Raw genomic sequence first — 25,773 nt, 5'->3', positions numbered from 1 at the left:
TGCTGATCTGAGACTCGATCATCCTGCTCTTTATCTTTCTCCCATTTTCTTCCCTTCTCATTAATCTTGAGTGGCACCTATCACAGTAGGTACTATAGAGATGTCGTTGCAATTAAATGATGAAGATAATCTATAAGTAATGAGTTTGCTACTCTTCAATGTTGAATCTCACCCTCTGCTTTTGTAACCATGGGCCAAACACTGAGGAGGGAGGCCAGCTTCTTACCTCTTGCTTTAACCCTGAAAGCCTCCATGCCCTTGGCCTCCTCTCACTGCTCCTGCCCACATCCTGCATGTGCAGTATAGCTACAGTGGACATAATAAGATGCTAACGTGGGTGTATCACTGCCTTTCTTGGAGACTTCAGGGGCTCGATGCTGCTAACATCTAGCCATGACCATCATGGCCCTGTGTGGCCCTCACACTTCTCTTTTCAGCTGCATTTTGCGGATCCTCCCCAGAGTTTGCTGCTCCCTCCTCAAAACTCTTCCTTCTGGCTATCAGTAGGCAACACCCCTCCACTTTCAGCCTCTTTCTGGATCTCCCTCTCTCTGCTCACCTCTCTCCTAGATAAAGCTAGCACATACTTCAAAACCTGGGAAGAGAAGGACCTTCTCCCCTGGGGAAAGCTGTCCCTTAGGCCCCAGTCACATTTGATTTACTGTGTGATCTTGTAGGCTGTAACCCATTCCCTGGACATTGTCCTTGATTGGTGACTGTGTGTCATGACGTAACTGATGTTTATCTCACATGCTAGACTACAAAATTGTGACAGAATGGCTTTGTTCAGCGCTGTATTTACACAGTGCCTGACATGTCATTGGTGTTCAAATGAATGAAAGAAGGATGGTTAGCGAGTGAAGGAAAAGGAAAGAGAAAGAGTTTAAATCAAATGACAAAGATTCTTTGTTTGATCCAACTTTAGTCAGACTCTTGAACTATCTCCTAAGCCCATTTGCATAATTGTAAAATCTAGTTTCTGCAAAAGTCTGCTAAGTCTGTTTTGTAAGAACTCTCTACCCTCAACACCTGATCATGGTCCTAATCCCTAGGTTGTGTCTGGTCACCCTGGCCTAACTTCAGCTGGAATGATGTTAGTTGCATTTAGCCAGAATCTCCATTAAGCCCTTATCGCTGATGTTTCCTCCTAGTAATTTTCTGTCTCCTATCCCCTCCCACTACATGGCTATAAATTCCTACTTGCCTGTGCTGTATGGAGAGCCAAGTCTCTTTCCCCTACTGCAAGACCCCATTGCTATGGTTCCCTACCCCTATTGTGGTAGTCTTGAATAAAGTCTGCCTTACTGTGCTTTTTAACAAGTGTCATTAAATAATTTTTTCTTTAACAAAACCAACCAACCAACCAACAAATCAGAATGCATTGTTTTTTTTTTTTTTAGTGGTATGGTAGGATTTTTATTAGACAGAAAGGTATGCAGAAGGAGTAAAAAAGGACCAAAGCTTCTGGCAAAGGGGAAGACAGACCCAAGTCGAAAGTCTCCAACATGGGACCTTTGTTTAGGGCAGAATGCAGTTTGTGAGTTGGGACTATAGGCCCTGAGTGAACAACTTTTTGCCACCTTCCTTCCCTATGCAATTCAGTATTAATTGTGAATAGAGACAAATAATAATAATTATTACCAAAGAAATTCATCGGTGAAACTTTTATTCAACTTTGTGTATAGACTTACGCCATTAAAAAATCAGAATTAGTCAATTGTAATGGAAGTCAAATATCCATAAGAAGTACAAGTCAGACAATTACTAAATCATACAGCTGATGTAATGTTTTATTTTCTTGATTCTTTCCTGAGGTTTATTTATTTTATTTTTTAATTTCAGATTAATATGAAGGTACAAATGTTTGTGTTTGTTAGGTAAAGTTCAAGTTGTGGCTGAGCCCTTCACCCAGGGGTGTGCTGTATACCTTTACATTGTGCCTATTAGGCGATAGCTTACCAATCATCTTCCCTCTTCCACCTCTCCTTTCCTTCCCTCTCTGAATTTAATTTTGTTTATTTCTCATGTGGAGGTGTAGTTGTACCCAATACTAATATAAAACCAATAGATAAATAACTACATTCTTGAGTTTTAATACAAATAGTTATCATTTGGAACAGAGAGTAAACTCAATTTTAAAGTTATTATTCAAAATCAGTATATTATTTACCATGTGAACTCAATTTTGCACTTACTAAACAAAAAAATACCTTGCAGTTCATACTCTTCAATTTTACTGTTTTAAGTTCTAAATAGAAATGAAAACTCCAAGTAGTCACAGAGAATAACAGAGTAGAGAAAACTTGAGTTCTGCTTATTTGTCATTACCATCTCTATGCCATCATAATTTATAATAAATCTACTGTTTCAACATAGAAATATTCAAATACTCCAGGATTGGAGGCACAGGCTGTACCTGAAGTGAGCCTGAATGGTTCTGAATTATGATGAACTTGAACCTGGAAAGAAGCAGTATAGCTCCATCTGCTTATTTTGGAATTATGGAGTTGGTCTCTATTAGTGGGTTGTCTGAATTAACGTTCACACAAAGGTGAGTAAAACATGGAACTAAACAACAAAAATTTATAATCTCATGGGAATACAGACCACATTTAAAAAACATGATAGAAAGGTGCTTGTTTGAAGCTTACATACATATGGTTAAAGCTCAGTAGTAACCAATCTATTGTTTAGAACTTGGCCCGATAGTAATGTCCACCTGGGCATTGTACCCTTCCCTCCCCTCCCCTCCCTTTCCCTTCCCTTCCCTTGTATTTTATCACTGACATTGTTTAGAATTGCCAATGTGTGGAGATAATAAAAAACAGTCAGTATTTTAGTTGGCTTAATGTATTTTCTGATTACTTGCTCCCAGGGTGTAACTGTTCCTACTGCCCTCAGCTTTGTGGGCAGTCACTATTTGTGACTAGAAGAAAGGGATCAAAGTTGGGAATTTGTCATTTTCTGTATTCCTTCATTTATGCATTCATTCACTCATTTGACAGGTTCTTACTGGGCACAAGCTATGTGCCAGGCATTGCATTAGGTACCAGGAATCAAAAAGAAATGGGACTGAACCCCAAGGAATTGGCAATCCAGTAGGAAGTATAGACAGAAAATAGACTGTTTAACAAGAGCAATAGGGCTACAACTGGGATAGGTATGGGAAGCTGGGGAGCAGGATGCCTACTTGGTTATAAGGGGCTCCCCAGAAGGGATGGTGCTGAAGGTGAGAACAAAGTATCTTCACACCTAAGCGCCATGCCCAGGTGGACATTGTTGACCCCAGTTCCATATCCTAATTTCTGATTTCACCAGAATACAATGTCAGCTCTCAAAAGGCCACCTAATGCTTTGGTCTCTTAGGTGACCTAGCACTAGGATTCTTTGAATTAGGTTTTGGTCTTGTAACATCTCTGTGCCTTCCCTTGTATTCTTTATCTACCAGTGAGGGTTCTCAGACCATGTTTCCTCAGGGCTGGCTGCTCTGGGGCTGCCTCCACAGCTTCCCCTTCACCAGTGACCAGGAAGAACCCCCAGATCCAGCCCAGTCCAGAGGTCCCTAAACAGCCAGGAGAGATGTCAGAAATTTTGTATCATTAATATAGATATAACCTGATCTTGGTACTTATATTCAAGGTATTATGATATCATAGAATGAAAAACTGGGATACACTTTCCAAAATAATGAGAATTAAAAAAATCCTTTTAGTATTCATATCTTATATTTTACTTCGTTTGTTAAACTATCTTCTTTCTTAGTTTGGAAAGAATAGTTGAGAAAATAGGCAATAGAATTTTTAAAAATAAAGTTGTGACATATTGTTAATAATCTCAGAGATGGTTTGCACCACATCATATACATTTACAACATGCTTTCAGAGATTCTTTTGGCTGGGGCCGAAGCATTGAAAATAGCATCTGCATTCTGGCTTGTTCACCTTTTATGGCCTGTTCAGAGTTCCATACAGAAGTTTATGGAGGTTCCTTCCATTTTTTTCCTGTAGATTTCATCAAACCTCTCATTTTGGGCCACAGTGAAGTGGTTTTTCCAATCCCCCACAGTTCCTAGAAGAGGGAAGCCCAGACAGGATTGTCACTCTTACGGAAAGACTTGGTGGCCCTGAGTAAAGCAGGGGAGTGCCCGGCCTGGGCCTGGCCTAATTCCTGACTCACCCAACTTCCCCTTCAGTGGTCACCTGTCCACCTGCAGCTCTCTGCTCTGAGAAGTGGGGCCCCATGTACAAGGTGGCCTCTAAATCAGTTGGACAACTGACCCACAGGAGCCAGTGACCTGGCATGACTTGGCCCCACCTGTGGTATATTCACATGACGAATTACCAGACAGACATAAAAAAGAATGAACTATAGTTTAGATACAAACACGTGAAGGAATCACAGCATATTATGTTGAGCAGAAGACACTACATGTAAGAAAGTATATAGTACGTGCTTCCATTTATGTGAAGTCCAAGAACAGGAAAAGTCAGTCTATAGTGATAGAAATTAGAATAGTGATAGAAATTAGAACAGTGTTGTTTTTGGGGATAGAAACTAACTGAAAGGGGCATGAAAGGGAACTTTCTGAGGTGACAAAAATGTTTGATATCTCAATTGGGGTGCTGGTAGTATGGGTGTATATATTTATCAAGATTTGTTCACTTAAGAATTTTGATGTGTAGATTACATCTCAATAAAAAAGAATTTGGAAAAAATATTAATGAGCTATTATTTTTAACCAAGCAGTAACTTAAAATAATTTTAAATAGAAGAACTGGTCTTTGTCCCAACCAATGCCTCTTCTGGGAAATTATGCAATAGAAATAAAAGCATCAGGAAATGATAACTTATGCACAAAGATGCTTACTGAAACATTGAAAACAGCAATAACTATCTACAAGGGGAACAGGTAGATGAATTATGATGCATCCATACCCTGATGTAATGTGGGGCCACAACAGTCAGTGAGGTATAGGAATTTACAGAGTATGACAGGGGCTCCTTCATACTCTGGCAAGGGAGGTGTAAACTTGACCACATTTTATATTTTCTGGAGCAAACTTTCATTATGGTATACACAAGTATATCTTTGTGTTTGTATGAGCCTGAAGACGAGCTTGTATAGAAAGTTGGATACGTATGGATCTGAAGAAGGGGGACCTGCCAAACTTCATCTGAAGAGAAAAGAGAGAATTATTTGGTTTGCTTTATTAGCATGGAATGCTATTGTAGATCAGTAAATGCAAGTAAATAAAGTCAAAACACATGCGAGAAAGAAAAAAAGAGGAAGAAGAAAAGACACCATAGTTCCACAGTTGTGAAAACAAAAGTTTATGTTTATAAAACAGAGGGGGAAGGGACTTCCATCCTGTTGGTAGTTACTTCTTGGGACTGGAGTGTAGCGAGAACATTTTAAAAAGGATAAATTTGTGCATATTTACTTTTTAACAATGAAATGTGTTGATTTTTAAATTAAAAATGATAAAAGTGGTTTTTTTCCTTAAAAATATTAGCGAGCCTATTGGAATTCCTCTTTACGTAATTGGAGCTAAGAAGTATCAAGAGGATGAGGCAATTCTCAGCAAGTAGTTGAAAATGATGTTGTAGAGCAAGCTCAGGCCACAGTCAAGATGCAGTGATGAGCAGAAACGGAGCCAGCAGAAGGTATAAAGTAGGAAGAAGTTATGGGCGAGAGGGAGCTGGTCAGTAGAGGAAGGCAGATGTAAGAAACATGTGGAAAGCCTAATGTCCTAATGCTGAGGACGGGCCTCCAGGGGCTCTGTAAGTTCCTAGTTACCCATGAGATTGCAGTTCCTTTCCATTGAAGCTGCTTGCACTGGGGCTAGCTTGAGGGACTCTCTGTTCCTTGAAACCAAATACCAGAGTAATGCCCTAGAGTACTCTCTTCTGTAACAGGATCAAATTCTTGGTATAGGCAGAAAGCCTATATGAAAAAGCCTTTAAACAAGATTCATTCTGAGAGAGCAAGTTATAAGTCTTTTGTGAGTAGGAAAAAGGAAGTCCTGGATAGAACTCCTTAAGTGAGTCAGGACTTGGTCACATAGAAGTGATTAGAAGGTCTGGTCATGGAGGCAACCCTGCAAACAGGTTCCTGTATATCTCAGGAATTTCTAGACCACTCCTTAAGATGGATGACTGCCTCCAGATGGTCTGTTAAAGGTCAATCAGCTTCTTTCCCCCTGGAGTTTTGTTTTGTGGTTTGGTTTTAATTAAATAGTATAAGAATAATTTTAGATAAAGGTTAGTGGAATGTTTTTCAGTTAATCAGTAGACATGTAGGTGCCGGGCCATGTTAGGCCTGGTTATGAGGTGGTTAGGAGGATGAAATCATATGATTATTGTTTAATAGTGTGTACAGGCAGAGCTGCCTATATAAGCAGTATTGGAATAAAGAAAAAAAGCTGCATGCCAAGAGAGGGCTGCAGTCTTTCCTTCTTTCAATATTTCATTGTAAGTTTCATTCTTTGCTACACTGCCAACAGTCAATTCACACAACACTGTGGCCTTACTAGAAACAGATGTGATGTGTATGATGAATAGTAGAAATGTGTTGTCTTGGAATTAATAAAACCAAATATCATCTTCATAAGGGGCGGGCAAGACGTTATGAGGCAAGCTGAGTATTTGATAAAGAGGCTTCACAGAGCCGAGTAACAGCTTCCTTGCATCTGGGCACCGTGAGTCTGGGGAGATAGGACTCCAGGCATCTCTGGCTGGTGGGAACTGCCTATCATCACTCCTATGAGGATACAGGGAGTCAGCGAGAGACTTCTGGACCCCAAGAGGAGGACTAAAACAGTGGAAAACCGGCAAGTGGTCGCGTGTGTTCAACCCGTCTAAACCCGCCCACAACTGTAAGTTCAGTAGCAGCGAGACTGCAAACCAGAAAGGCCTTACCTGTGAACTCTTTTGATGTCCTTGGACTTGGCACTGAGTTGAACTGCCTTGGGGAAGGCCTGAGTGGGAGTGCGGAGAACTTTGGCCGTTGTCTAGGGCCCCAGTCTGAGCCGCTGAGCCAGACGGAGCTAATAGTGTTTGGTGGTGGGTCACACGGATCCATTGTCAGTGATCTGCCCCGGCAAGCTCCGCCCTCAGGGTCACAGAGCTAGAAACGGGTGGGAGCTGGTAACCCAGCAACCAAGTAGCCTAAGGGTGGGGTCTGAGCCGCCTTGCAGCCCTAACCCTCAGGGGCAGAGTGAGACCGGTTTTGGCACACTGAGTAAGTGGATAGCCACTTCAGCAGCGATTCCAGCGAGAAAGCTGGGAAAGCTTCTGCTCAGCAAGTTTACAAGTTCAAAGTGCCTTTTAAGTGGGCTGAAGAGAGATTTAGGGTGTCTACCTGCTGGGGTTTGAGAAATCAGCAGCCTCCAGTCGTATTGGAACTGTGACTAACATCCCATACCCCAAAAGACCACGTGTTGCCCAGACAATATTCAACAACATATACAAACTGCTTTGTTTTTGGTTGTGTATTTTTTTTTCTTTTTTTTTTTTTTTTTTGTTTGGTTGGGTTTTTTTGTTTGTTTATTTTGACGTTGTTGATGTTCTTTTGTTTCTTAATTTCAATCTTTTCCATACAGATCCCTTTTTCTTTCTCAATTTTTCTAGTTTAATTATAATTTCCCATTGCTGCCTTTTTTAATAACTACAACTTCATTTTTGCTAGTGTTTCTACCGCTATCACTTGGTTTTTCACCCAATTTTATCGCCATAAAGTTTTCTGTTTGCTTGTTTTGGTTTGAGTTATAGCATTTTTGTTTTTCCTCTCTACTTGGTGGAGGTGGGGTACTGTGTCTGACCAGGTTAGCAAAGAGCTGCTGACCTCAAGGGAACCACCCAACTGGGCACCCAACCCCCAGAAGGTGGGGTTTTTTAAGGTTGTGTCAAAGTACCCTACTGTACACCTATATTGCCCTGTCTCCCTCTTTCTGTGCCTCTCTTCTTTTTGTCAATATTCCTTATCCCTACCCCCTCTCCTTTCTCTATCTTTCTTTTTTTTCTTTTCACTCGGTCCTCCTTTCTTTCATCCCTTTTTTGCTCTTCAACCTTCTCACCTTTCTGGTCCTGTAACCCTTAGTCCACAGGCACAAGAACTTAAAGAGCAAGAGGAAGTGAAAGGAAAATTAGGGCAAGGAAACAGATAAAAGAAATCACTCATGAGGAAGAATCAGCAGAAAACTCCAGGCAACATGAAGAACCAGTCCAGAACAACCCCGCCAAGGGACCATGAGGTAGCTACTGCAGAGGATTCCACCTATACAGAAATGTTAGGAATGACAGAAAGAGAATTTAGAATACACATGTTGAAAACAATGAAAGAAATGATGGAAACAATGAAGGAAACTGCTAATAAAGTGGAAAATAACCAAAAGGAAATCCAAAAACAGAATCAAATCAGAGATGAACGATATGAAGAATATAAAAAGGATATAGCAGAGCTGAAGGAAATGAAACAGTCAATCGGGGAACTTAAAGATGCAATGGAAAGTATCAGCAACAGGTTAGACCATGCAGAAGAAAGAATTTCAGAGGTAGAAGACAAAGTTTTTGAGATAACTCAGATAGTAAAAGAGGCAGAAAAGAAGAGAGAGAAAGCAGAACGTTCACTGTCAGAATTATGGGACTTTATGAAACGTTCCAACATACGAGTTATAGGAATTCCAGAAGGGGAAGAAGAATGCCCCAGAGGAATGGAAGCCATACTAGAGAATATTATAAAAGAAAATTTCCCAAACGTCACCAAAGATTCTGACACACTGCTTTCAGAGGGATATCGGACCCCAGGTCGCCTCAACTCTAACCGAGCTTCTCCAAGACACATTGTGATGAACCTGTCTAAAGTCAAGACAAAAGAAAAGATTCTGCAAGCTGCCAGGAGTAAGCGCCAGTTGACCTACAGGGGCAAATCCATCAGGGTGACCTCAGACTTCTCTAATGAAACTTTCCAAGCAAGAAGACAATGGTCATCTACCTTTAATCTACTTAAACAGAACAATTTTCAGCCCAGAATTCTGTACCCTGCTAAGCTAAGCTTCAAAATTGATGGAGAAATCAAATCATTTACGGATATACAAACATTGAGGAAATTCACCACAACAAGACCAGCTCTACAGGGAATACTTCAACCTGTTCTGCACACTGACCACCACAATGGATCAGCAGCAAAGTAAGAACTCAGAAATTAAAGGACAGAACCTAACCTCCACACTGATGCAAAAGATAAAACTAAGCAATGGACTCTCACAAAATAAGACGAATAGAATACTACCACACTTATCAATTATCTCCATAAATGTTAATGGTTTGAATTCCCCACTGAAGAGACATAGATTGGCTGACTGGATTAAAAAACACAAGCCATCCATTTGCTGTCTGCAGGAAACACACCTGGCTTCAAAAGACAAATTAAAGCTCCGAGTCAAGGGTTGGAAGACAATTTTTCAGGCAAATGGAATTCAGAAGAAAAGAGGAGTTGCAATCTTATTTTCAGATACATGTGGATTTAAAGCAACTAAAGTCAAAAAAGACAAAGATGGTCACTTTATATTGGTCAAGGGAAAACTACAACAAGAAGACATTTCAATTCTAAATATCTATGCACCAAATTTAAATGCTCCCAGATTCTTGAAACAGACCTTACTCAGTCTGAGCAATATGATATCTGATAATACCATCATAACAGGGGACTTTAACACACCTCTTACAGAGCTGGACAGATCCTCTAAACAGAAATTAAACAAAGATATAAGAGATTTAAATGAGACCCTAGAACAATTATGCTTGATAGACGCATATAGAACACTCCACCCCAAAGATAAAGAATATACATTCTTCTCATCACCCCATGGAACATTCTCCAAAATTGATCATATCCTGGGACACAAAACAAATATCAACAGAATCAAAAGAATTGAAATTTTACCTTGTATCTTTTCAGACCATAAGGCACTAAAGGTGGAACTCAACTCTAACAAAAATGCTCGACCCCATCCAAAGGCATGGAAATTAAACAATCTTCTGTTGAATAACAGATGGGTGCAGGAAGAAATCAAACAGGAAATCACTAACCTCCTTAAGCATAACAACAATGAAGACACAAGCTACCAAAACCTGTGGGATACTGCAAAAGCAGTTTGGAGAGGAAAATTCATCGCTTTAGATGCCTACATTCGAAAAACAGACAGAGAGCACATCAACAATCTCACAAGAGACCTTATGGAATTGGAAAAAGAAGAACAATCTAAGCCTAAACTCAGTAGAAGAAAAGAAATGTCCAAAATCAAATCAGAGATCAATGAAATTGAAAACAAAAGAATCATTCAGAAAATTAATGAAACAAGGAGTTGGTTTTTTGAAAAAATAAATAAAATAGATAAACCATTGGCCAGACTAACTAGAAATAGAAAAGTAAAATCTCTAGTAACCTCAATCAGAAATGATAAAGGGGAAATAACAACTGATCCCACAGAGATACAAGAGATCATCTCTGAATACTACCAGAAACTGTATGCCCAGAAATTTGACAATGTGAAGGAAATGGATCAATATTTGGAATCACACCCTCTCCCTAGACTTGGCCAGGAAGAAATAGACCTCCTGAACAGACCAATTTCAAGCACTGAGATCAAAGAAACAATAAAAAAGCTTCCAACTAAAAAATGCCCTGGTCCAGATGGCTTCACTCCAGAATTCTATCAAACCTTCAAGGAAGAGCTTATTCCTGTACTGCAGAAATTATTCCAAAAAATTGAGGAAGAAGGAATCTTCCCCAACACATTCTATGAAGCAAACATCACCCTGATACCAAAACCAGGAAAAGACCCAAACAAAAAGGAGAATTTCAGACCAATCTCACTCATGAATATAGATGGAAAAATTCTCAACAAAATCCTAGCCAATAGATTACAGCTTATCATCAAAAAAGTCATTCATCATGATCAAGCAGGCTTCATCCCAGGGATGCAAGGCTGGTTCAACATACGCAAGTCCATAAACGTTATCCACCATATTAACAGAGGCAAAAATAAAGATCACATGATCCTCTCAATAGATGCAGAAAAAGCATTTGATAAAATCCAGCATCCTTTTCTAATTAGAACACTGAAGAGTATAGGCATAGGTGGCACATTTCTAAAACTGATTGAAGCTATCTATGACAAACCCACAGCCAATATTTTACTGAATGGAGTAAAACTGAAAGCTTTTCCTCTTAGAACTGGAACCAGACAAGGTTGTCCTCTGTCACCTTTACTATTCAACATAGTGCTGGAAGTTCTAGCCAATACAATTAGGCAAGACAAGGAAATAAAGGGAATCCAAATGGGAGCAGAGGAGGTCAAACTCTCCCTCTTTGCTGACGACATGATCTTATACTTAGAGAACCCCAAAGACTCAACCACAAGACTCCTAGAAGTCATCAAAAAATACAGTAATGTTTCAGGATATAAAATCAATGTCCACAAGTCAGTAGCCTTTGTATACACCAATAACAGTCAAGAGGAGAAGCTAATTAAGGACACAACTCCCTTCACCATAGTTTCAAAGAAAATGAAATACCTAGGAATATACCTAACGAAGGAGGTGAAGGACCTCTATAAAGAAAACTATGAACTCCTCAGAAAGGAAATAGCAGAGGATATTAACAAATGGAAGAACATACCATGCTCATGGCTTGGAAGAATCAACATTGTTAAAATGTCTATACTTCCCAAAGCAATCTACCTATTCAATGCCATTCCTATCAAAGTACCTACATCGTACTTTCAAGATTTGGAAAAAATGATTCTGCGTTTTGTATGGAACCGGAAAAAACCCCGTATAGCTAAGGCAGTTCTTAGTAACAAAAATAAAGCTGGGGGCATCAGCATACCAGATTTTAGTCTGTACTACAAAGCCATAGTGCTCAAGACAGCATGGTACTGGCACAAAAACAGAGACATAGACACTTGGAATCGAATTGAACACCAAGAAATGAAACTAACATCTTACAACCACCTAATCTTCGATAAACCAAACAAGAACTTACCTTGGGGGAAAGACTCCCTATTCAATAAATGGTGTTGGGAGAACTGGATGTCTGCGTGTAAAAGACTGAAACTGGACCCACACCTTTCCCCACTCACAAAAATTGATTCAAGATGGATAAAGGACTTAAATTTAAGGCACGAAACAATAAAAATCCTCAAAGAAAGCATAGGAAAAACACTGGAAGATATTGGCCTGGGGGAAAACTTCATGAAGAAGACTGCCATGGCAATTGCAACAACAACAAAAATAAACAAATGGGACTTCATTAAACTGAAAAGCTTCTGTACAGCTAAGGTGACGATAACCAAAGCAATGAGACAACCCACACAATGGGAAAGGATATTTGCATATTTTCAATCAGACAAAAGCTTGATAACCAGGATCTATAGAGAACTCAAATTAATCCACATGAAAAAAGCCAACAATCCCTTATATCAATGGGCAAGAGACATGAATAGAACTTTCTCTAAAGACGACAGACGAATGGCTAACAAACACATGAAAAAATGTTCATCATCTCTATATATTAGAGAAATGCAAATCAAAACATCCCTGAGATACCATCTAACCCCAGTGAGAATGGCCCACATCACAAAATCTCAAAACTGCAGATGCTGGCGTGGATGTGGAGAGAAGGGAACACTTTTACACTGCTGGTGGGACTGCAAACTAGTACAACCTTTCTGGAAGGAAGTATGGAGAAACCTCAAAGCACTCAACCTAGACCTCCCATTCGATCCTGCAATCCCATTACTGGGCATCTACCCAGAAGGAAAAAAATCCTTTTATCATAAGGACACTTGTACTAGACTGTTTATTGCAGCTCAATTTACAATCGCCAAAATGTGGAAACAGCCTAAATGCCCACCAACCCAGGAATGGATTAACAAGCTGTGGTATATGTATACCATGGAATACTATTCAGCCACTAAAAAAAATGGAGACTTTACATCCTTCGTATTAACCTGGATGGAAGTGGAAGACATTATTCTTAGTAAAGCATCACAAGAATGGAGAAGCATGAATCCTATGTACTCAATCTTGATATGAGGACAATTAATGAGAATTAAGGTTATGGGGGGGTGCAGAAAGAGGGATGGAGGGAGGGGGGTGGGGCCTTAGTGTGTGTCACACTTTATGGGGGCAAGACATGATTGCAAGAGGGACTTTACCTAACAATTGCAATCAGTGTAACTGGCTTATTGTACCCTCAATGAATCCCCAACAATAAAAAAAAAAAAAAAGATAAAAAAAAAAAAAAAAAAATTAAAAAAAAAAAAAAAAAAAAAAAAAAAGAGGCTTCACAAACCTTTTCTCATGAAGGGGGAAATGGACTGATCCAGGATAGATTTGGGAATTGTAGAACGATTTATCATGGGATTTTCTTTCATTTTCTCAAATGATGTCTCCTGGACAATTTTATCTATCACTGTTTCATCCAGGCTCTTTCCCATGAACTGCATCACCTTCTGAATTTCACGCTTTGGGTCCTGTGGTCAGAGCAACATTGGATTAGAACGGAGGAAAGTATCAGAAAGACACAGTTCAATTCTTTGGGACATCCCTCCCACAAGTACAGCCTTGAAACAACTTTGGATTTTTCTGCACCTGGGTCTGACATAGTTCTTCCAAAGGGCCTTTACTCACTCTCTTTATGTCCTCGAAGAAGAGGAAGAGAACTCGGTATCTGTCTTTTATCTCCCACCATCCTTTCACATGGTCAAACCAGGAACCCCAGGCCACTGAAACAGAGGACATGGAACAGTCCACTTAGAGGTGGTATAGCACCTTTTGGATGTCAGGGATTTTAGTTACCTAAAGTGCAGTGGAGAGAGAGAAAAACCAATTCTGTATCGGATACGTCCTAAGGGTCCTGAATTTAAGGGTGATGTAGGTTGGGACAACTTTGGGGTTATTTGCCACCTAAGGTGGCTTCATGTTTGTTATTCCCTCATATTGGGACAGGGATACTCTTTGGAATGGGGGCAGCTCTGTGGGCCATGTGACCCAGAATAAAGGCTTTTGAATCAGGTGGAAGATGTTTGCTGACAGCAGTGGGTGTGCACAGTAAAAGCAGCCAGTGTACTCTGTCCGGTCCCAATCTGTGGGAATCACACCCAATAAGGAACATGGCATTCTAGGGAATTGAAATGGTTTGCCTGATTTCCTAGAGTAAGCCTTGCTAGAGTGAGAATGCAAAAGGATTTTCCTTGGGTGGTGCCTGTGGCTCAAAGGGGTAGGGCACTGGTGCCATATGCCAGAGGTGGTGGGTTCAAACCCAGCCCTGGCCAAAACTGCAAAAAAAAAAAAAAAAAAAAAAAGATTTTCCTTTACCTTTTCCTTTGATGAAGGTTTCAAAATACTCATCCCAGGTACCAGGGTCAGGAAGCATTTGATTCATCCTTTGGAAATGGTAGTAGGAAACCATACAGTCTTTAGCATTCCGAGCTATGTAAAGGAACTTTGGGGTAAAGTGAAGAAGTGAGTGAAAGATGGTATAAAACATGGATTTTTCACAGTTTCTTTACCTTGAGCCATTCTTTTTTTTTTTTTTGCCACAGGAAACTCATTTTTAATAACAACTCTTACTTAGGTGTTGCAATTTTATGACAGAGAAATGACCACTATGTAATGTATAAAAATCAGTTACTCATACTGATAATGAAAATCTCCCACTTCTCGTTGTTTTATAGCTAAATAATACAGCTTTCAATATTACAAGGAACCACACAGACACTGCCTTTAAGTCAAGTCATTGAAAATGCATTTAGACTTATAAGACTTTTCAAAGTTGTATATGTACGTTTAGTCTAAGATTTCAGATTGATAGGGCTTGAATGCTTCATTTTATGTAAAATTTTGAGGGATGAATTATACATAATAAAGGATACTGACCTCTTACCCAGAGAAAAGGAGTTTTTCTTTTTTCTTACTTTTTATTAAATCATAATTGTATACATTTATGGGGTACAATGTGATGATTTGATATACAATGTGGAATGCTTAAATCAAACTGATTAACACAACCATCACCTCACGTACTCATTTCTTGTGATAAGACATTTATAATATACTCTTAGTTGTTCTGAAGTGTACCCCCGCATTGTGCCGTTCTGAGGGGGGCTGTGCACAGTGACTCAGGTCCGCAGTGCTGGCTATGCCCCTTGTGACCTGTCTCTCAGATGCCTGTTCCTGCTTCTTTGCCAATCCTGCTCTCTATTTTGAACTTGGTCCTATTGATTAGTTAATGAGCTTGACTCCTGATTGCCCCTTTGGTATCAGGAGCAGAATCTTTCTCTAGAAATTGTGACCTACCATACAACTAAGAAACTTCCACTGGAATGCTGATGCCCTTCTCATACTCTCTTCTTAGGTTACCAGAGAAGCAGGAGAGCTTCATGGTTAAGAGTTTAGGCCGTGGAGCAAGAAAATAACTACAACACAGAGGAGAGACGCCTGCTCCTGCCCACAAGGAAGAGTGCTCTGGCCTGAATGTCAGTAGTGCTGTATTAGTCACGTCTGTTATATTCTATATTCTGACGCTTTGACATCCTGGTTCCTTTGTGACTCTGGGGAGACTGCTCCTCCCATGGGTAGCTCATTCCTAGAGACAGTAACTATGTAAACTAACCAATCCTGAGCCCAGACCCCTAACTGCCTGCGTCATCAGACTCACCCTCTGGGGCTCTACCCACCTCCCTGGAACCCTCAGGGCCAGGTACCAGACATCCAGGCACAGCTGTTGTGCTCCAGAGCCTGCCAATGTGGTTCACATTAGCCAGTGGCCTTTCCGTTTATCCCGCCTTACCCACTCCTTCCAGCAGCAAAAGCAATAAAGGCTCTTGCTGTGCTTTCCCCACTCCCTCTGCCTCCTGACCTAGTACTTCTGCACATGTGGCTCTGTGGTGGCCTGTGGGTGTACAGGGCTTCCTTGTGACAGTCAATTCCACATTTACCTGTCTCACTGCACTTGATTAGAACACGTTAGAGGTTGAGAACCCTGCTTCTGCAGATGCTCGCTCTGTCACCATCTGCCACATCTTAGTAGTGCCCATTCTCTTTTCTCCAACTTACCAAGATGCCAGATGCCAATGAAATTTTTCAAAATGTTGATTTTAAAAAAGCCATCTAAATTCTTAAACTTTTAAACCTCAAGTTTTCTTTCACTTTATTGCTGTGTGTGATCATTTTATTAACCTCTCCTTTGTTCCCTCTCATATTTCTTACCTCTCATCCCTCCTCCCGCCTTTCTCCCACCCCCATTCCATCAGTTCAGTAATTCTTTCTTCAGCTGTATCTCTTCTGCATTTTAGTTTATTCTTGAGTTTTTAATTTCAATGTACATTTTTTTCAGTTATAAACATTTCATGTAATTATTTAATAGTCTGTTTCTAAAACTAATGAGTCAGCCCTTTACTTTTGATTTGGTCTTATTTCTTTAAACAACATAAACATTCTTCTCTTATTTCTATGTCTGATAATTTTGTTATCCACCTTACCCTGCCTCACCTACTCCTTCTAGCAGAAACAGCAATGAAGGCTCTTGCTGTTCTTTCCCCACTCCCTCTGCACGCACGGCCCTGTGGTGGCCTGCCGGTGAAGTTCTTGAGGTCTGATTGCTGTTTTTTCTTTCTGAACATGCTTGTTCTTTTGTGTGTTTTGTAACACAGGATGTTGAGCTCAAGATGGAGTCCTGTGGGGCCTAAGTTGAAGCTGTGTCCCTCCAGGGAGTATGTGGCGATCACCCCATGTTAGTTTCTCAACCTGAAGTTTAGGTCAAGACAAAGAGATTCCCTTTGCCGCCTTCACCTGTCCATTGAGAATGTAGCCTTTCAGTCCCAGATTTGGGCCATCACCTTTTTGCATCCTTTTGCTATAGACATTGACCTTGTCCCCATGCAGCCATTAAAGCTTAAGTTGCTGCATCTTCCGGTTAATGACATCCCCCAGGAGAGCTCCAGTTTCAATTTATCTTTTTGAGTTTCAAGTTCCTTCTTCATTTTTAAACTTTCCTCACTTTATTCTGATCTTGGTTATGCATTGGAAAGGAATGCACTAGGAATGCACTAGGAAACACCAGGAATAGTCTTCCTAGGTGTTTTATACAAAAGGGTTTCAGGGTATCTACCTGCCATAATCCTGGAAATGGAAGTTCCTGTCCCCTCATCTGGCTATACAGAAAGGACTGAAATCATTTGATGTGAGTCCTTCCTCAGCTGTACTCTTGCCCTTCAGAAATACATCTTTCTTAGCCCTTCTTTCCCCTTCATCCTCCCCACCCCTAAGAAACAGGGCCCTACTTTCTCACCAAGGCTGCCAGCTCACTTTGTATCCTTGTCCCCTTTTACTCCACAGTCATGAGTCCCTCATTTATTCAGCACTTTTCTTTTTTATGTTACCCATGGTAGAAGGCTGTGGCATCACAGCTTACAGCAACTCAAACTCTTGGGCTTAAGCAATTCTCTTGCCTCGGCCTCCCGAGCAGCTGGGACTACAGGCGCCCGCCACAACGCCCGGCTATTTTTTGGTTGCAGTTTGCCCGGGGCCGGGTTTGAACCCGCCACCCTCGGCATATGGGGCCGGCGCCCTACGGACTGAGCCACAGGCGTCGCCCTGATTTGAAACTGTTCAGGTGAATACCCTGCTGAGTAGGACTTTACATTTTCTGTGATTGCTCATATACTTCAGAGACAGTGGACAGGCAAACATAATGATGGACTTTCTGAGTCAGGGCCTCCTCTCCCTCCTGTCACCAGGAGCTGCTGCTGTCTTACCTTGCAGTTGTTTTCCCAGAAAGATGGTGGCAGCAGCCTCGTGGGAAGGTGAGTCCTTAGTATCCGTGGAGAGGGCATCGCTTTGGCTTTTTCCACACCTTTAAAATAATTCAAGAGGAAACATTTACACAGCAGAAATGCTACATGGGAACCTTAGGATCTGGGCTCTGTCCAGAATATCCCGTCTCACCTAAGTTTCCACTAGTCTCTTGATTTTCTTTTGGGATTTCACAATGAGCTTATTGATATGATCTTCATATCAATTTTGTAGTACCACACAGCTTGAGAGCTGGAAGGGAGCTTAGAGTTCACCTACTCTGTCACTTTGAGGGTGAGGAGGTAGAAGCAGAGAATAGACAAGTGAAGTCTCGTTGAGGCAGCACCAGCCAGAACCAGAGAGCAGGACTGTCTTGCCTCCCTGCCAGCCAGAGCCAAGCCCCATGTGCCTGCAGTAGGCTGCCCATGTACTTGGCCTGTTTGCAACTACTTGTTGCTGTCCTGTGACTCCTAATTTCTACTCTCTTATTAAAGAACCTTACTGGGCACTTGCTCTGTGCAGTCATCATGTTAGATTGAGATTAAGAGAAAAGGCAGCAAAAGTAAAGATGGACCTTCTCTCTGAGGACCTCCCATTCTAGTGCAGGAATCAGAGGCTTCTGCAAATAAGATGGGGGGAGCTGGGGTGAGTTAATGCAGAGAAACAAAAGTGCCCCAAGAATCTGGAGTGAATTGATACTGTCAGGTGCACTCTGGAGTTTGGACTCGACGCATAGTGGGTGAGTAAAAATCCCTCTTCAAGAATGGTCAAGAATGAGCTGGGCACTGTGGCTCACACCTGTAATCCCAGCACTCTGGGAGGCAGAGATGGGTGGATTTCTTGAGCTCAGGAGTTCCAGACCAACCTGAGCAAGAGCGAGACCCCATCTCTACTAAAAATAGAAAAACTAGTTGAGTGTTGTGCCTGTAGTCCCAGTTACTCAGGATACTGAGAAAATATCTTGAGCCCGAGAGTTTGAGCTATGATGCCATGGCACTCTACCCAGGGCAATAGAGTGAGACTGTCTCAAAACAAACAAACAAACAAACAAAGTGGTCAGGAAGACTGAATGAATGGAGGAGCGTATTTCTAAAAATGGGGAATAAGAGCTGATAATAAAACAGCATCTTATTTTAAATGTACAACAACAGGGATGTTCTGAAGTGACGCTCCATTTGACCTCCCACCTCCCTGGCCTGGTGTAAGGTTTGCAGTTGAGCAGGTCTCTTGTCCTAAGCACATAATCCTTGGACCTCTGAGCACTAAAGTGAACTGACTGAGGAGCCAGGCCCTTTCCTTTCAGGGCCTAGTCTTCCAAAGATGGGAGTGGGGGAATCTGCAGGAAAGATGGCCCTCTGTACCAAGGGTACAGTCACTGTACAGTCACTCCTACAGTCACTGAAGGAGTACCGTGGCCAAGTCTTGACTTTTAAGAAGCTTCATGCCAGGAATGTTACTCTGATTGCAAACTCTCCTTTCCCTACTATAAATTAGATTCTTGTGTGATCCTTAAGCATTGTGCTTTGGTGGCTCTTCTGAGCCTGAAGAATGGGGACACTTCCTGCCAGATCCGGAAAGAGGATGAGGATTGAGCCCTTCAGCTGGGAGGGACCAGGTGTACAGCTGAAGCTGTTGTTACCAACACCTGGAAATGTTAGTGGCTCCAGAGCCTTCAAATTGTCACTGCTTTTGAGCAGCTCTGATTGAGTCTTCCTCTTGGAAAACTTGCATGGTCTCCTATATGGCTGCTCACACTTGCTCCCTAAGCTCTATCTCTCTCTCCTCTCTCTGTGTAGGAGGCCTGGGGTGGTGAAGAATGAAGGACCATATCTGATTCTGCTTCTCTTTGATATTATTTGTTTTGTATGTTGGGAATCCCCAATATTATTTTTTAAAAATCATGGTAAAATACATATAATTTAGAATTCACTGTCTCAACCATTTTAAGTATGCAGTGTAGTGGTATTAATTTAAGTACATTCACATTTTATTGTGCAACAGTCCATCTCTATTCATCTCCAGAACTTCATCATCTTCCCAAATGAAAACTCTCTCCCCATTAAACAACTTCACTTTCCCCTCCCCTAGCTCTTGGAAACCACCATTCTGCTCTGTCTCTCTGAATTTGACTACTCTAGGTATTTCATGTAAGTGGAATCAAATGGTGTTTGTCCTTTTATATCCGACTTATGTCAGCACGTGTTTTCAATGTCCATCCAGGTTGCAGCATGTGTCAGAATCGCCTTCCTTTGAAGGCTGAATGATATTTCCTCATGTGTGGATACACATCTTGTTTATCATTCATCCATCAGCGCACATGGGCTATTTCAGATAATGCTGTTATGAATGTAGGTGTATAAATATATGTTTGAGACCGTATTTTCATTTCTTTTAGTTGTATTCCCAGAAGTGGAATTGCTGGATCATAGGGTATCAGTATTTTTTTAAATAAAAAAGCATTTTGGTACTAAAAAGGAAAGTTGGAAAACCACTTTTAAAGGTTTTTAAATTCCTTGTTCTTTAGCAAGAACTGTAAAACCATTCCTCCTCTCGTGTCATTCCTCAGCTTCCTCCTCATCTCCAACTCATACTCTGCTCTTCTGTTTGCACTGGACCTGCCGCTCTGGGCCCTTGAGTGGTGTGCATGCATCTGCCCTCCTGTCTTCATCTCTGTGCACCTGGTTGGTCCCACTCAGACACTTCCACTGCTGGTGACATAGTGGCCTGGGCATTGTGAAGACCTCTCCTGTTATCACAAACCTGCAGATTCTGATTAAAACACCACATACATCCTTTAAATGCATGACCAGGCTCATAAGAAAATAAGGGGACCTTCCAGGGCTCAAGTGAAGAGGGAACTGAAAGATGGACAGATAGGCAAAGGCTGTGCTCACAGCTACCTTGAATGGGTTTGCCCATGCTGGGACCCCTAGTCCTCAGTTCAGTGACCCCTGCACGGGGAGGAGGCCAGTAGCCCAGGCTTTGTGACCCATGATGTAGAAACCCATGTATTAGCCTGAGAAACTCAGATGTTTGTGACTTCAGTGAAAGGGTGAGAGAGGAAAGTTTCACCCACTGACAAAGTGAGACAAGGTATTTCTTTGTCTCTGCCTTGGCTCTGCATGCAGAAAAAATGGGCTTGCTTAGAAACTCATATCACAACACTGTCCTCAGACCACCTGCATGGACTTGAAATCACACTATCTGCTTGTTCCAGAAAATACCTTAAACTAGTCTACCTTTGAAATGCTCCAGCTCAGGTAGAAGATCAAGACCAGGAGAGAAAAAAAGCTCATTATACAAAATTACAAAATCAATGAGAAAATGCACTTCATGAGCAGGAGTTAGAAAAAAAAAAATACATGTAGGAATTAAACCCCTAAAGACCACAAGTATTGGAGGCTTTGATAGAAAATATAAATCACTATGTTGAAAACGTGCAAATATAAAATGAAGTATTGTTTTTTCAAGATCTTTAAAGTATGACAGTGGAGCTTTAATGGGGATTGCGTTGAAATTATATATTGCTTTGGGTAGTATGGACATTTTAACATTGTTGATTCTTCCCAACCATGAGCATGGTATATTTTTCCATTTGTTAACAATCTCAGCTATCTCTTTTCTTAGACTTTCATAGTTCTCTTTATATAGATCTTTCACGTGGAATGTAAAGGTCTCAGCAAAATAACTAAGAAAATGCTATGAAAGCTATGTTAATTAGTGTGATGAAAATGTGTCAAACGATCTATGAACCAAGTGTATGGTGCCCCATGATCATATTAATGTACACAGCTATGATTTAATAAAAATAAAAAAAGAAAAAAAACAAAGAAAAATTAAGCAGTTAATAATAAATAAATTTTATATACAATAAAAAAAAAAAGAAAATGGGGCGGCGCCTGTGGTTCAGTCGGTAAGGCGCCGGCCCCATATACCGAGGGTGGCGGGTTCAAACTCGCCCCAGCCAAACTGCAACCAAAAAAATAGCTGGGTGTTGTGGCGGGCGCCTGTAGTCCCAGCTACTCAGGAGGCTGAGGCAAGAGAATCGCTTAAGCCCAGGAATTGGAGGTTGCTGTGAGCTGTGTGAGGCCACGGCACTCTACTGAGGGCCATAAAGTGAGACTCTGTCTCTACAAAAAAAAAAAAAGAAAATGTGCAAATAATAAAAGAGGCAATTGAAAACTTGAGCAAGTGTTAGAAGAAACTACCAAAAAGACCAGGAAGATTTATAAAGCTTCCAGAAGTAGAAATCCACAATGAATGGGGTTAAACAGCAGAACATAGAAGCTGAAAAGCAAAATGATGACAAAGTTAAAGAAGCACAACACAAAGAGGCCCAGAGATGGAAACTGTGAGAACCCCTAATGGGCACAGAGGGCAGAGGGTGACAGGTGGAGTTGGACTGTCAGTCCTACCCCGGGAGCAAGACCCAGGGAGTCTGTAGGACGCTGGATCTGCACGCTGCTCCATTTCCCTCCAGCTGGCTCTGATCTTTCCTGTCACACCTGAGCTAATGCCATGTAGACAGAAGTCATCCAGGGCCTTAAAAAGGTGCTTATTCTTTTACTTGGGAAGTCTGTGTTTGGTCACCACAGTCCTGTATACTGGCAGCACCCTCCTCCTGATGCAGCCCTCCCAGTGGGCTTGGCCCCGCTCCATCTCCAGACTTTTCTGGCAAAGAACCCCTACGGGAGAGAGACTCTGTGGGTTTGAGGCTGTACATAAAGCAGCTCACCAGTGTTCTCTTTTACAAATATGGGTAAATTGTACATTCCTGTTTTTTTCTGCCACTCCATCTCTCCCGTCAGTGCTTGTTGGAGCTGTCTCACCCTGAGTTCGCTGCCCTGGCTCCTGAGACTGTGGGTAGGGGAACCAGGGTGAGAGTATGCAGGACAAACCAGAGGCTGCAGAGTCCACTCCTGAGCCCATAGCAAGGAGGAAGGGGCAAATGGAGTCCTTTGGGGCTTCACCATCCACACTAAGATCTTAGCTTTGGCATTTCAGCCAAACAGCAGGTGACTGTGTGAAGATAAATCAATTCAGCCAATATTGTGGAAATAGCTCCATAGTGGTCCAAAGTTAAATGGAACAAGTTTCTTACTATCAAGTGAAAAGTTAAACAGAACTAGTTTCTTATTGTTGGGGAGCTTGCTGGAGAGATAGGCAGATACTCCGCAACAATAACAAAAGCTTACTCAGGTGTCACCCCCAGGAACTGTTTTTGGCCACATTCCCCTCTCCCTCACCCTGCCCAATAGCATTTTATGGTAAGCTCTGAACAACATGTTCACTGCTTATTATTACACATAGCAGATTCTGCATTTCTCTCTTCTGTGGGACCATATTTTATTGACAAGTAGATATGAGCAGCGCCTGACTTATCATGTAAATGCTTGTTGGACTCTGTGGACTACTTCTTGGTTTCACCGATAGCCAGTTCACACACACAGTCTTTCCATACCTGTTCTTACTGGGTCACAGTTGTGATACCTTTGATGTGGAAGGGCTCTGTAGCTTGGGGCGGGTGGGAGTATGGAAGGAGACCAGAAAAGGTTATCAAGCGGCCAGGGCATGAGCTCATCCATTGTCTAGTGATGCTGCCCACTCCAGAGCCCTCTCAGGCTGGATAGGAGCTTGACCAACACCCATGAACCTGTGTCAGCCACACTCTCCTCTCAAAGGTGCCTCTAACCTCTGTTGGCAGGATCATTTACTTTGAAATAAAACCACTGCATGGCTAAATTTTCACCCAGCCTTCTGTGGCTGGGAAGATCATAAAGCTTGAGACTGCTACCTCTTTGGACACAGGACACCTTGATTAACAATCTTGGTCTCCGTATGATGGGCAATCAGTTACCATCCTTTCAGGAAATTCTACAGCTGCTGGAGTTGGCTTGTGAGAAGATCTATTCTGGTTTTGATGCTGACTTAGTCATTAGACCCTCTACTCCAGCGGTCCTCAACCTTTGGGTCATGACCCACAGGAACTGTATTAAAAGGTTGTGGCATTAGGAAGGTTGAGAACCACTGCTCTACTCCTTATGGTGAGGAATATCTGATTACATACCTCCTTAGAAATCTTGGTTAGGCTTTTCCTCTTGATTCCATCACCTTTTTTTTTTTTTTTTGTAGAGACAGAGTCTCACTTTCTGGCCCTCGGTAGAGTGCCGTGGCCTCACACAGCTCACAGCAACCTCCAACTCCTGGGCTTAAGCAATTCTCTTGCCTCAGCCTCCCGAGCAGCTGGGACTACAGGTGCCCACCACAACGCCCGGCTATTTTTTGGTTGCAGTTTGGCCGGGGCCGGGTTTGAACCCACCACCCTCGGTATATGGGGCCGGCGCCTTACCGACTGAGCCATAGGCGCCGCCCTCCATCACCTTTTTTAGTCAGAAGTAAGACAATGGTGGCAGGGGCAAAATGTAGAAAAAGATCAAGATCTGGTCTTTTAATTCCTTTTTTGAGACAGAATCTCACTTTGTTGGCCTTGGTGGAGTGCAATGGCATCATCATAGCTCACAGCAACCTCAAACTCTTGGGCTCAAGCAATCCTCCTGCCTCAGCCTCCCAAGTCGCTGGGTCTACAGGCGCCCACCACATCTGGCTATTTTTTAGAGACAGGGTCTGGCTCTTGCTCAGGCTGATCTTGAACTCCTGAACTCAAGTGATCCTCCCATCTTGGCCTCCCAGAGCCCTGGGATTACAAGTGTGAGCCACCGTGCCCAACCCAAAGTCTGGTCTTGGATGATTGGGAAACACATAGCCTTCTGGGACAAGGGATTTTCCTTGGAGAGGTGATTATAATCATATCTAACACTTAGACCTGTGATTTTCAACCTTTTTTAAATCTCATGGTAGTCTTGAACCTATAGTTAAACTTCTGTTAAAAAAAACTTAATTATGATACAAATTTATGATACTTAAATTAAGATAAAAATTATCTTAAATTATGATAAAAAAGAGTGGAAAAAAGAATATACTCATTGTGCTTAGAACTTCTTTAGAAAATAATTTAACTAATGATCTTTAAATATTTTCATGGCACACCCAAGATCCTCTCATGGCACAGCAGTGTGCCATGGCATGTTGGTTGAAAATCACTGACTTAGATTGTATCTCCTAAGTGTCACAGTTTCAAGCTTTATGTATATATTAAATTCATTTAATTTCTGCATCAGTCCTTTGAGGTAGGCACTAATTAAAATTCTATTGACACTTGGTAGCTTAACACAGAGAGGTTAAGTAACTTGCTATAGGTCATGGAGTCGAGATTTAAATCCTGGTCACTCTTAACCACCATATGTTCCTGCTGCTCGAGGGGCAGAAGCCCAGATGACACACACAAAATGCCAGGTCCTGACTGCACACAGAGTGGGGGGTCACAGCTCAGCAAGCTGAAGATGTCTTGTGTATGGGGCTGGACCCCCACATATAATCCAGAGGAGGGCAGGGGAGAAAGAGGCAGTGGATTGCAGAGGTAGTGATTATCCGCACGGGTCCAGAGGAGCCAGATGGGTTGGCAGGGAGGATCATAAGGAAAAACAAAGCACCTCCAGGCTGTTCTGACTTGGAGACACCACTCCCCCAGCACACAAGTATCTGTGTGCATCAGATCAGCAACTTCCTATCTGAAGGCATTTGTAGGGACTCTGTCAAGAGTTGCTTTAAGTCTGTCTTCATCCTAGAGTTGCATTAACTATATTTTCATAGTTCCAGCTACCTGTGTTCCCCATTTTCTGTTACATAGATCTCTGCAATGCTGAGACTTAGGGAAGTAGCCCTTCCTCCTGTCCTTGTTTCACAAACTATGTCCAGCAGCTGCTGGTTATGTAGAATAGCTTCTTTTACTTTCTGGTTACCTATTATGGGATGAAGAGAAAAACTTCCAGGTTGAGCATTACCAGAAATAGGCTT

General features: G+C 41.8%; 1 protein-coding gene across 3 annotated transcripts in view; it reads right to left on the bottom strand.

Moving 5' to 3' along the window:
- Window positions 1–3,727: 3,727 nt before the first annotated feature.
- SULT1C2 (sulfotransferase family 1C member 2) overlaps window positions 3,728–25,773 on the bottom strand; it is a 44,950-nt gene continuing 22,904 nt past the window's right edge. For all 3 annotated transcript variants that reach the window (XM_053589657.1, XM_053589658.1, XM_053589659.1), the window contains exons 4-8: window positions 17,823–17,920; window positions 14,383–14,509; window positions 13,696–13,790; window positions 13,358–13,538; window positions 3,728–4,068 (exon numbers count right to left, since the gene is read on the bottom strand). In XM_053589657.1, coding sequence (XP_053445632.1) covers window positions 3,956–4,068; window positions 13,358–13,538; window positions 13,696–13,790; window positions 14,383–14,509; window positions 17,823–17,920 — 614 coding nt within the window. In that variant the 3' untranslated portion in view covers window positions 3,728–3,955. The remainder of the gene's footprint in view (window positions 4,069–13,357; window positions 13,539–13,695; window positions 13,791–14,382; window positions 14,510–17,822; window positions 17,921–25,773) is intronic.

Source organism: Nycticebus coucang, chromosome 4 (assembly GCF_027406575.1).
Source record: "Nycticebus coucang isolate mNycCou1 chromosome 4, mNycCou1.pri, whole genome shotgun sequence".
Taxonomy (NCBI): Eukaryota; Metazoa; Chordata; class Mammalia; order Primates; family Lorisidae; genus Nycticebus; species Nycticebus coucang.
Note: the sequence above shows the minus strand (reverse complement) of the source record. Positions and strands in the feature narration are given on the sequence as shown.